General features: G+C 35.7%; 2 protein-coding genes across 2 annotated transcripts; both read right to left on the reverse strand.

Moving 5' to 3' along the window:
* Positions 1-413: 413 nt before the first annotated feature.
* On the reverse strand, positions 414-892 carry LOC147286673 (uncharacterized). Its single transcript, XM_086240816.1, has 2 exons — positions 806-892; positions 414-758 (listed from the first exon to the last, which is right to left on the reverse strand). The coding sequence occupies exons 1-2, from the start codon at positions 890-892 to the stop codon at positions 414-416; spliced, it is 432 nt and encodes a 143-aa protein (XP_086096942.1).
* Positions 893-8,027: 7,135 nt separating this feature from the next.
* LOC147286674 (palmitoyl-acyl carrier protein thioesterase, chloroplastic-like) lies at positions 8,028-11,706 on the reverse strand. Its single transcript, XM_086240817.1, has 6 exons — positions 11,319-11,706; positions 11,085-11,218; positions 9,973-10,089; positions 9,529-9,709; positions 9,215-9,283; positions 8,028-8,312 (listed from the first exon to the last, which is right to left on the reverse strand). Exons 1-6 carry the CDS (start codon positions 11,664-11,666, stop codon positions 8,028-8,030), a joined length of 1,134 nt encoding a protein of 377 aa, XP_086096943.1. The 5' UTR covers positions 11,667-11,706.
* Between the last annotated feature and the right edge of the window lie 596 nt (positions 11,707-12,302).

The raw sequence follows: 12,302 nt of genomic DNA on the forward strand, positions 1-12,302 counted from the left end.
ATTCTCAACATGGAGTCCACTACTTAATTTTGTAGAGGCTAGGCACGTATAGATCCTAGATGGCGTGAGGCTATGAATAAAGAGTTAGAGGCCCTTGTTGAGAATCAAACCTGGACCATGACTACTCTACCTGTTGGCAAACAACCCATTGGTTGTAAGTGGGTTTATTGGATTAAATATAAATCTGACGGCTCCGTCGAGTGGTACAAAACTCGCTTGGTTGCCAAAGGTTACACGCAACAAGAGGGGTTGAACTACACCGACACTTTTTCTCCTACAGCAAAATTGATTACCTTTAGTTGTCTCCTTGCCATTTTTTCCGTCTAACCCCGTCCCGCCACCGCTACCTTGCCGGCCATTCTTGTATATAGTATTGAGAAGAAAACAAAACAAAACAAAACAAAAAAAGGTTGCTAAATTAGGGAATATTTGCTTGCCAGAGTGAGGTTTAAATTTGGGTGACCAGCACGAGCTTGTCTTCCCTTTAAGGCGGTGACCAACATATGACTATCCAAGAAACAAGTGTGTCTGTGGCCGCATTCCCCGTCGGCATAGCAGTCGGAACACAGAGCATAGCTGTCGGGGGCGGTGTCGAAGCACTCAACACACGTGAAATACAGCCCCGTGAGGATCACTCCACAAACTTTGCAGGGCACGGTCCTGGTCTTCACGATGTAGTAACATGTTACAACTTCCATGAACTCCAGGCTACTGTCACCGTTGCGATCCAGAGCCTTGAAGAAGTTGGGGTCAACCGAACCGTAGCCGTTTTGTTGAAGAAAGGTCACCATTTTTGTCCATGGACTTGAAGAAGTTGTCGATCGGCCAGTTTCCGAAGGTTGCCTGGCCCATTTTTGTAATAAGCTGAAGCAGCCTTATGTAATTCCTCCATCACTAAGATAATTTAGTGGCCTTGAAGCAAGCTAGGAGATTAATTCAATTACCATTTTTATAGGCTCATTAAACACCGCGATATATTAGTACGTGCTCAACAGCTAGTACTCCAAGCGATCTAGAATTCTAGATGGACGAATGTCACCTTTTGATCTTGATGGGAATTTGTCTGATTCCTGTTGAAAGATACCATCCAATAATCCCTCCATAGAATTTCCACGCAATTGGAAGCAGCTTTCCATGAAGAGGCCAGAAAAATAGAAAATTGATATTACCCGGTCGTTACTATCCATCTTTATCAGCCAAACTCCATGAGTAGAAAAAACGAACATAAGAGAATGATGCATTCCTCTGCCTTCTTATATATTATAGATGAGTTGTGCTTGTAAACATGGGAGTATAATACTACAAGTACGTACTTCCTGTCACTTCTTCAACAACCACCAAAAATATTAGAGAATTGATCGAAGTCGGCATTTGTAAAAATGAATCACCTTCCCGTTTACTTGATCCATCTTCGTATGGTGTTATTGATGGGTCCCATGCAGCCTACCAAGTATTGGGGGCACATAGCTTTACTCCTGCTTTGTACTAATAGTTCTCAACTTGAAAAAATTATTAGGTGTATCCGGTACACCGTCACGGGTTGTAACCAATTCAACGTGTTGACATTAGTTTAGGCTTGTTTACAACTGCACAATTATTATCTACATACAAATTTCGTTTGATGATCTGTTTAGGATGGTGACTTATAGACTTAGATTATTAGGTGAATAGATATATCCTTGTAATTCATGAATTTTTTCATTCCAGTTTAATTAAAAGTGCCGCTATTTGAACCCAATTTTTTTAGGACGGTGACTTAGAGATTTAGATTATTAGGTGAATAGATATAGCCTTGCAATTCATGAATTCATTCATTCTAGTTTAATTAAGAGTGCCGCTATTCGAACTCAATTTTTTTATCACTAGCCCCAACGTACTTTTTACACTCACTTCTATTTTAAAAAATGTTAAATTTATTAGTACACCCAATTTGTTTTCCTAAACTATCATTACTAAACCCAACAACTAAACCCATCAATTATACTAAACACACCCAAACCCAACACCATCACCATCACCACTACCCCCAACCCCAACCCCAACGACATCATCACTAAATTCAGCCCCTGCAGCCGCCGTCCCTGCAATTCGTATTATCATCAAGCCTTTACTTGATTCTTAATCATAAGCTACGTTGGGCATCTGAGTAGCCTACAATTTTAGTCAACAAATACAACCATTCGTTCGTGACGGAAGTGGAAAGGAACTGGTCGTTAAAGAATTAAGTTTGTAGATGTGGACGAAGATTCTGCAGCCACGCTTTTACAAAGTTGGGTATGATTTTGATTTACAATTAATGAATGTTTGTCTCCAATGGTCCAATCATTCATTTCAGCTTATAAAATACTCATCTCAGTAATCAGATCTCTGTGCAATTCCAATTCTTTTTGGCAACTAATTGTTGGGTCGTTAACGGCATGTCCGTCTTCGTTCCTTCCACTTACGTGACACCAGCCTGATATTGAAGTAGCAATTCGAGGAAGTCTAGCATTAATTTGGATTGACAACTCATCAGGAAGATTGAGAATTAGTCCTTCCCCGATCTCCCTCTCTTCCTCCTTTCCCTCCCAGATCTCTTCTCTTTTCTCTCTCCTCCCTCCCCAATCACCCTTTGACGTACTCTCTCTTCAATCTACAGCCCTCCGGCGATGTCCGGCGACGAGGCCAGCTCGCCTCTTCCTCCCCTCTCTAGCTCCCTCTAGTCCCCGCCTCCCCAGCTCGAGCCGAAAGTTTTGCCAAAATTGTCCAAATTTGAACGAAAATTTTGAAATTTTACTCCTTGATTATCACTTACATTTATGCACACACTTGATTAAACTAAAAATTATTTCTTCTTGAATTTGAATTAAATAGATAGGAATCATTGACTTTTGCATAAAAATATGGATTTAAATAAAAGTACATTAATGAACAAGTACTGGCACCTTATTTTCTTAATCAAACTCACCTAATTATACCCCTTCGTTCTTGAGAGCAAATTTGCTCACCACCTTAATTTGGTGGTGAGCATCACCACCCCTTTAAATGGTTGCCGTGTGTCATATACAACACCTATGGTTAACTAAAGTTAAATATTTAAATTAATATATTCAAATTTTATTATAATTAGAGATTAAAAACTGAAAATACTTAAGTACCAATGGCAGAACCCCACCCCCACCCCCTGCCATCTTTTCGGCAGCTCATCTTTAACGCCGGCGTCGCCAAACTCTGGCCGACGACCGTCCACCACTATTCCCTCTATTTTTTCTCTTTCTCCTCCTTTTTCCTTCTCTATTATTTCTTTTTCTCCTCCACTCTCTTTCTCTATCTTTTGTTTTGAAGTCAAGGTTTATTCAAATCTAAAGTGGGTTCATTCAAATGATTAGTGAAATTTCCAATTGTTTTTCCTTTTCAACCATCAAACTCATCATCATTTTGGGGTTTAAAGGACGGATGGCAGGTTGCCGGCGTTGAGAAAGAATCAGTTTGGGCGTGCTTGTCGCGTCGCATACAGAACCTTCCCAGCTTGAGTGACAATGGCGATGATGGACCTTGTAGATCGGCGTCATCCGATTATAATCGGGCCGGCAGTGATGTGCAGAGGTGGAGAGCATTTCCAATTATTCAAAATTTATGCAAGTGTTACAAAATCTAATACTAATAACACATTATTCCAAACATATCTAAATCTCACACAATCAAAACGACTAAAAGAAAAAAAAAAAATGAAGGAAAAATTTTAGCTAAATGACTCCAACTACATCTCATGTCTCTATTCAGGACATGAATTTTACTTTGTGTCAACTGAGGACTGAAGCTTTCATTTTATATCAATTAAGAACCTTGTTTTTTTCAGTTTTTATCTCAACTTCGGCCCGACTATGGACCCATCAAACCTCCACCAAATTCAACAAACTTATACTGGGTTTAAAGCTATGCATCTCCTCTTTACAATCATATAAAGATCACTCAAATCGGACATCTACAACTCTAGAAAATTGGCCCCAAACTAGGGTATCTGAAACTGTCCATACAGACCTCTGGGAAAATATCTAGAAAATTGAACAGTTTGGGGTACCCTACTTTTAGGCTAATTATCTGGAGTTGTAGAGGTCCAATTTGGGTGATCTTTATATGGTTATAAAGAGGAGAAGTATATCTTTAAACCCAGTATAAGTTTTCTGAATTTGGTGGAGGTTTAATGGGCTCAACATTAGATCAAAGTTGAGATAAAAACTGAGAAAAATAAGGTCATTAATTGACACAAAATGAAAATTTAAGTCCACAGTTGATGCAAAGTGAAATTCATGTCCTGAATAGAGACATGAAGTATAGTTAGAATTCTTTAGCTAAAATTTTCCCAAAAATGAATACAAAGTAAAGAAAATTAAACAATTGCGCGCATACTACTAACACAACAAAAATCACAGATAAAATAAAAAGAAAAAGAACAAAAGTATTGTAAAACTAAATGAAACTACAAAACAATAAATTCTTAAACATTTAACACAAGTGTAACTCTTTCACACAACCTATTGCATGGTATTAAATAAAAGAAAACGAGAGCTACGATTACGTTGTGGCGAGGGATCAGCCACACTTTGGTTGGGGTTGGGGCGCGCTCGGCAATTGATTAAAACAAAGGAGACCAGGCCTTGTGTAATTATTATTCATTGCTCCATCATTCTCATACCTCAAAAGTCAAAATGCTTCATTGATTGGTTTATCATTTTCCTTACAAGAGTTATTGACATGAATTATTGCTACACTAAATTTATTGAGGCCTATAAATTGAAAACAACCCACTACAAGAATAATATGAAATTGAGGCAGAAAAGATTTGCCCTTAAAATTAATAGTAAGGACAGAAAAGCGCCTCTTAATAGCATAGGGGTGGTGGGAGTGCGGAAATTGTAAACGCCCGATTGCAGGTGTCACTAATAAAATGTTAGGGGTGGATGTCATAATCTATCTGCCCAAAAAACTAATAGGGATGGATATTTTTCTGATGCTATTATTATGTATAAAAAAAATATTTCAAAACTCACGGGCATATAATATATGCTCCTACTTTATTCGAAAATTAATTAGAGGCAAATAACAACCGCCCCAAATTAATTTTAAAAAATCATTAGGGCCCTTTAGCATTTGCCCTTGATTAATTTTCAAATAAAATAAGAGGCACTTAAAATTGATCTCTATTATTTTTAAAAATAATATTGACAAATATCCAAATAATATATATATATATATATTTGTTTTTTCCATATGTAAGAGGCGTAAATATGGGTGGTAGCACTGACAAAGGTCCAGGGAAATAAGGAAGAGGTCCCATAAATTTGAACTTCCTGGGGAAAGGAAGAGAGTGGTAGCACTAACAAAATTAATCTTACAAATTTTTAAGGGAAAATTTGAGCAAATTAAAGTACGTGACTTTACCACTCATTCGCAGTTGAGGATGCGACATTCAAAGTGTTCTAATTAAAGACTATACTTTCACTTACGGTTCAATGAAGGACTTTCCGTCAACTCTATTATAACATCCGTTAAAAATTGGTCATGTACTTTGGCACATGACTAATTTTTAGGGACATAATTGACATTTCTCACTATTAAAATAGTTACAAAAACAAAACAAAAAACAAAAAGAAGAAAACTAAATAAAAAATAAATAGAAGGAAGAAAAAAAAACTAAGAGAAGAATAAAAATAAAAAACAAACTAATAGGAAAAAAATTTAAGAAACTGAAAGACGAAAAAAAAAAAAAAAAAAGGGGGGGGGTGGGGTGGGGGAGGAGCAGACCCTCCCTCTCTCCCCACCCTCATCCCATCTGCACCCTTACCCCACCGGCGGCGACCCCACCCCTCCGCCTCCCCCAGCCCCGACACCCATCGGGTATGCCTTTCTCTCTCTGCCTCACATTCTCTCTTTTCTGTTTTTTGGAGAGATGATTTTTGAGTGAGGAACTACGAAATGGAAGGTTCGGATTTTTGAAAACACGATCAAGATGTGACCTTGTACATATAAGTGAATGGTTTCAATACTTGAAGAGTATAATTCTATGAACTCTTTCATTGAAATCTTGTCATTTTAATAATTGTGAATACCACAATATAATTTCAACGATCGGAGCTGCTCATTTTATGCGTTCATACTCAAAGATCATCCATACAAAAAATTGGTCAAATTGGAATTCATTTAGTCGTTGGATTATCATTACAAAAATCATGATCGTTCATAAGTTAGATAATCGTTACCTAACTTCTACATCTCCAAGTGGACTAATTGTTTGCAAGAATGATCTTTAAGTGGGGAACTAAAAAAAGAACGGTTTGGATTGTTGGAAACATGATCTAAATGTGAGCTTCTACATATAAATACACTTGAAGAGTATAATTCTATTACATTTTCCGTTTAAACTTTGTCGATTTAAAAATTGTGAAACCACAATGTGATTTCAACGATCAGAACTATTCAATTTCTTTGTTTATACTCAAATATCATTCCTGCAAAAAATCGGCCAAATCGGAATTCATCTAGCCGTTGGATCATTACAAAAATAATGATTGTTCATTACTTCGACCACCGTTACTTAACTTCTGCATCTCTAATTGGGCCTAATTTTTGCAGGGATAATATTTGAGTGGGGAACTTAAAAATAAACAGTTCGGATCGTTGGAAACATGATCGCATTGTATTCTTATATATACATACATAAAAATGCACACAAAGCACCCTAAGGCGACAAAATGAGCTTCGTCGCCCAAGGTCTCTTGGGGTGACAAAATGCTTGTTTTGTCTCCTCAGATCTCTCTGGGTGACGAAATGCCTATTTCGTCGCCTAAGAACATTTTAATTAATTACATCCATTTATACGTTTAAGCTCGAATACCTAACTTTTACATCTCCGATTGACCTAATTTTTTTGAAAGATGATCTTTGAGTGAGGAACTAAGAAATGAATTGTTCGAATCTTTTGAAAACACGAGATGTGACTTTCTACATAATGAATGGTTTCAACACTTGAAGAGTATAATTCTATGAACTCTTTCATTGAAACCTTGTCGTTTCAACAATTATGAAGACTACAATGTGATTTCTATATATGATTGGAGCGTTTCATTTTCTATGTTCATACTCAAAGATCATTCCAGAAAAAAATCAGTCAAATTGGAATTCATCTGCCTATTCATTTAGCGTTAGAAAAATCATGACATATATATCATTCATAAGTTCAACCATCGTTACCTAACTTTTACATCCCCGAATAAGCTAATTTTTTGCATGGATGATCTTTGAGTGGGGAACTAAAAAATAAACGGTTTTGATCGTTGTAAACACGATCTAGATGTGAGCTTCTCCATATAAATACACTTGAAGAGCATAATTATATTAAATTTTTTGATTCAACAATTGTGAAGACCGCAATGAGATTTTAACGATCGGAGCCGTTCATTTTTTTTGTTTATACTCAAAGATCATCCCTGCAAAAAATCGGCCAAATTAGAATTCATCTACTCATTCGATTAGTATTAGAAAATTCACGATTGTTCATAAGTTCGATCACCGTTACCTAACTTTTACATCTCCAATTGAGCTAATTTTTTGCAAGGATGATGTTTGAGCGGGTAACTAAAAAATGATCAGTACGAATCGTTGGAAACATACTTGAATTGTATATAATACCATACATAAAAATTTACACAAAAAATTGAATTAGGACTTTGCGCGACGAAGTAGATCCGTTACTCAGTTTCCTTAGGCGACGAAAGAATAATTTCGTCGCCTTAGATTTATTTGGGCAACGAATGCTTCCGTCACTCGAAGTTGTTTTAGGTCTGTTAAGTAGATGAAATGGTTCGTCACCCAAAATTCAGGGATTTTAGGTGACGAATTTTTAATTTCGTCGCACCCTAAGGCTCTTTAGGGGACAAAATTTGTTGTCGCCCAAACAAGTTTTTCTTGTAGTAAACTCTGAAGTCGACGTAGCTAGGTTTTAACATCTAAGAAACAAACAAGTGGCCAAGCGATCAAACCCAAAATATTTACACCATGGATTGATCGGTTTTCGCAGACCAAACTTCAAGTGTAGGCAGCAAGTTAGCTTTTGCCTTCCAGATGGTCTTTCCCCTCAAAATTTGAGACCCTGTTTGAAGACGAAGCAAGTGATCAAACTCTACCTCTTCATCATCATGCCTGGAGTTGCCTGATATTCCATCTTTAGAAGCTGCTGTCCAAGATTGTAGCACACTATCTCTCCTACACTCTCTTCGAAACTCCAAAGTCATAGAAGACAGCTGGTGACTCTCCAAGATTGAGATAGGAATGCTCTGATATTAACCAGTATAAATGAATTAATTTCCATTTAAAATAATTTTGGAAGTAGTATATATATGAATGTGAAGTATGTATAACTCTGAACGCAAACAAAGAGATACCAAGATTAAGAACATTACTGAAACCACAAACAATGTAATCAAATGATTGGCATGCACTTAAACATACGTTTTGGCTTACAATACACACTTTGGACATGACAACAAAAAAATAGTAAAAAAAACTTCCTCAAAACATAACCTGTTGATATTGTGACTTAAAACACATTACCCAACCGAAATGCCTAATCATTTTGTATGACAAAGTTAGACTTAAATTTAAAATTCAAACAAAATAAATGGAGGGCCCAATTTCATATATGGTTTGGCTTAGCCGCTTAGGCCTTCAAAAGCCCTGTACCAACATTGATTGCATGTTTTGGAGGACACATCAAGGTCGTGTCATAGTCAATTAGATCAAGTTAAGATGTGGGTTAAAATTGGGATTAATTCACGAGTCATGAGACCATCTGTAGTACAAACACCCTATATCGTACCTCAAGGTCTAGTAGTGAAAAATTATACCCTAACATAGGAAAAGTGAACCCAGTCAATATTTGATGGTCAAAATTGTGCAAGTGTCATTCAGTATTTGCTTGGTAGATTTTTTGGTCTTTCAAATTCAAAATAGGTTTATTCTAAAAAGATGATTAGTTTTCTAATAAGCCTATGATTATTCTAAAATAGATTTTTTAGCTGTTTATTTTATTTTATAAAATAAACAGCTAAAAAATCAATAAATTTCTTGATTGGTATAGGTTTTGAAAAAAACAAAAGATATTACATAAGAAAACTGATTCATAATAAGTAAAATTAATTTGAGAAGATGCAAAAAGACCTGCTAGCTAGCTAGCTACCTCAAAAACCCAGTCTACGTATTTTACGTTGCTCACATGCTGATTGACATCCAAATCACTCCAACCGGGCTGCAATGATTTAAACATGGTGAGCATATATATGTCAGATAGTGTTGCTTCAAAAAGAAAAAAAAAAATAATGAATGTTTCAACATCCATTTTCTAATTAAAAAAATAATAATGAATGTTTCAACATCCATTTTCTAATTAAGCATAAATGGTGACCATATATATGTCAGATAGTGTTGCTTCAAAAAGAAAAAAATAATAATGAATGTTTCAACATCCATTTTCTATTAAGCATAAATACTTACTGCTAAACCTGCTCGAACATAATTTCTAGCATCATCAATATTCAATTGTCGTAGTTTGGTGCTATTGATGTCAATGAGAGGCTCAGAAATAGAATCCCCGAAAATAGGCTTTAACTCATCTCTGATTTCTGCTATAATTTTGGAAAGTCTCCTTGACTTCATGTTCATCATCACATAAAGACTGCATTGATAGGACGACAGCAACCAACCACAGCTATAAAAATATGGCCAAATGACACCTTTGATCCTTACAGTTTTACTTTTAGTCATTTTTCACTTTTTCAGTTTTGATAATTTTGGTCATGTAATTTCATAATGATTGCAATCAAGTACAAACCGTTAAACTCGTCATATATATGTGTGTGTGTGTGTATACTGGCCCCTTTTATTGAGGATCCTTCATTTTTTAAGGTAAATAAGGGATATCATGGTGTGGATTCCAACCTAGTTGCTTGAAGAAGAATTTGCCCAGTCTTGTAATCACGAAAGATACAATCTCGGAAGAAACCATTATCTCTTGATGCAGTACTAGTCCAGGTATCTATTTGAATTACATCATCCCTTCAAAGACAGAAAAACAACAGTACTGTTATTAGACAAAATTACTTCCCCCTGTTTGCATGAATATATATTTAACCAATATGGAGAATTGCTACCATTTGGTCATATATTATATCTTTATAGGGGAAGTCTCTTACAATTTCTCTCGCATCCTATGTTATCAGTTTACCAATCTGAATCATTATTTTAGTAAATTTTTAATTAAATATAGGTAAATATACCTAAATATGTAAACAGAACATTACTCTATATATTTTTCACCGAAAAACAACGTACATTACCTTATTTGATCACCAAAAAAGAACATTACCGGCCTTATTTTTTCACCGAAAAAGAGCATTTACCCTTTTTAGGTAGAGGCACTAACAAGTAGAGAGGTCATAAACAATGAAAGGATATGAATGTTCGTACTTCTTAGAGCAAAAAAAAAAAAAACCTATATATGTTCTTTAAATAGAGAACCGGCTTGTACGTGTCTTTTGATGATTTTTTGTCAGTTTTATCATATTTTTGACATGATTCACCATTATAGGGTAAATATATGATTCTATATTTTATGGTATAGAATTATCGTTCAAGGTATTTTAGTCTTTAACTCTCGAGGGTAACCCAAAACTAGAGAGATGAAACCTAAAATGTAATCGAGTAAGGGGAGCTTAAAACTATGAGACTAAAATTGATAAACAGATCTCAATTGACTATTTATACCCTAAAGTATTAAACTTGACTAAGAATAAGATCAAAAGGCTAGTGAAGAAAAAGAAAAGCCATAAAATATATGCGTTCGTTCTTTATTTAAAATGGGATCGCATGTGAGCTCAACTCTTTATTAACTAAATCAGATACCATTTGGTTTTCTAACTATGACCAAATAAATTGATGAACACAATGTTTAACCATGATGATAATGAATCCAATGAAAAATATTCTTCAATTTACTAATTATATGTATTGGGCAGCTAAAAGTGTGATTATGTTACAGTATATTGATTTACCAAGAAGGATAGTTTTCCACTACGATCTGCAATTTACGAAGCACCCATACAAGGCCCCTTTTACTCATCTCTGGTGTTGAACCAAAACCACTAACAGAGAGGCCAGCACTGGTACAATGACGAATTGATGTTTCCTACACATACAAACAAAAGCCAGGAACAACTTCTCATATATAAAGCTTTAATTTCAGATGGATGACACTTAACAAATTTATAAGATGAAAAATCCAAAACCTGTAAACGTTTCATCAAGGACCCAATTGTTGCTTTGCCATCTGGGCCTAAGTCATATGATCTGATTGAGAAGTTCTGTTGAAAAACAAGCCCACCCTGCACCAATCTTCCACCAAACATGTCATAAACAGTATCAAGCTTTCTGGCTTCCAAGTTCATGTTATGTTCTTCTTTCGATGAGGCACTGATAACATTGCTTTTGGGGAGGCCCTTGGCATGAACCTTAGGAGCTGCAGGTGCAGAATGTAGGCCATTGCTTAATAAGTTTGTTCCTCCATAACAGGTTGATTTATTTGTCCAAGCAAGCTTTGGCATGAAGAATGTTGGTGCAGCTAAAGTAAGTACCATTGTGGTGGTGATCAAAAGTAAGTACTATATATTTGATGGAATGCCCCGTCTCAGTTGCTGCAATGATTTGCCAAAAAAATATTAAAAGTAACTACTATTTTTGGTTGACTAGAGCTTGTTGGCATTAGAAAAGTAAGTACATAATCTGTATGTTTTATGAGAAGTACTAGTACATAATATATGCATGTGATCGAACCTCAATGAATGTTAAAGAGGAACCATGTAGGGAAGAAATGTATTTCATACCTGGTTTTGAAGTTATGGGAATTACAGCTAGTATTGACTAATGAGGCAACAAACTTATATGAGTGTTGAGGTGAGATCGGATGACCTAGAGACTTAGTTTAGGCTTGTTTACAACTGCACAGTTAGTATCTACATACAAATTTCGTTTATTGATCTGTTTAGGACGGTGACTTAGAGACTTAGATTATTAGGTGAATAAATATAGCCTTGCAATTCATGAATAAATATAGCCTTGCAATTTATTAGGTGAATAAATATATTCATTCCAGTTTAATTAAGGGTGCCACTATTTGGACCCAATTTTTTTAGGATGGTGACTTAGAGACTTAGATTATTAGGTGAACAGATAGGGCCTTGCAATTCATGAATTCATTCATTTTAGTTTAATTA

Source organism: Dryas octopetala, chromosome 4 (assembly GCF_963921425.1).
Source record: "Dryas octopetala chromosome 4, drDryOcto1.1, whole genome shotgun sequence".
Classification (NCBI taxonomy): domain Eukaryota; kingdom Viridiplantae; phylum Streptophyta; class Magnoliopsida; order Rosales; family Rosaceae; genus Dryas; species Dryas octopetala.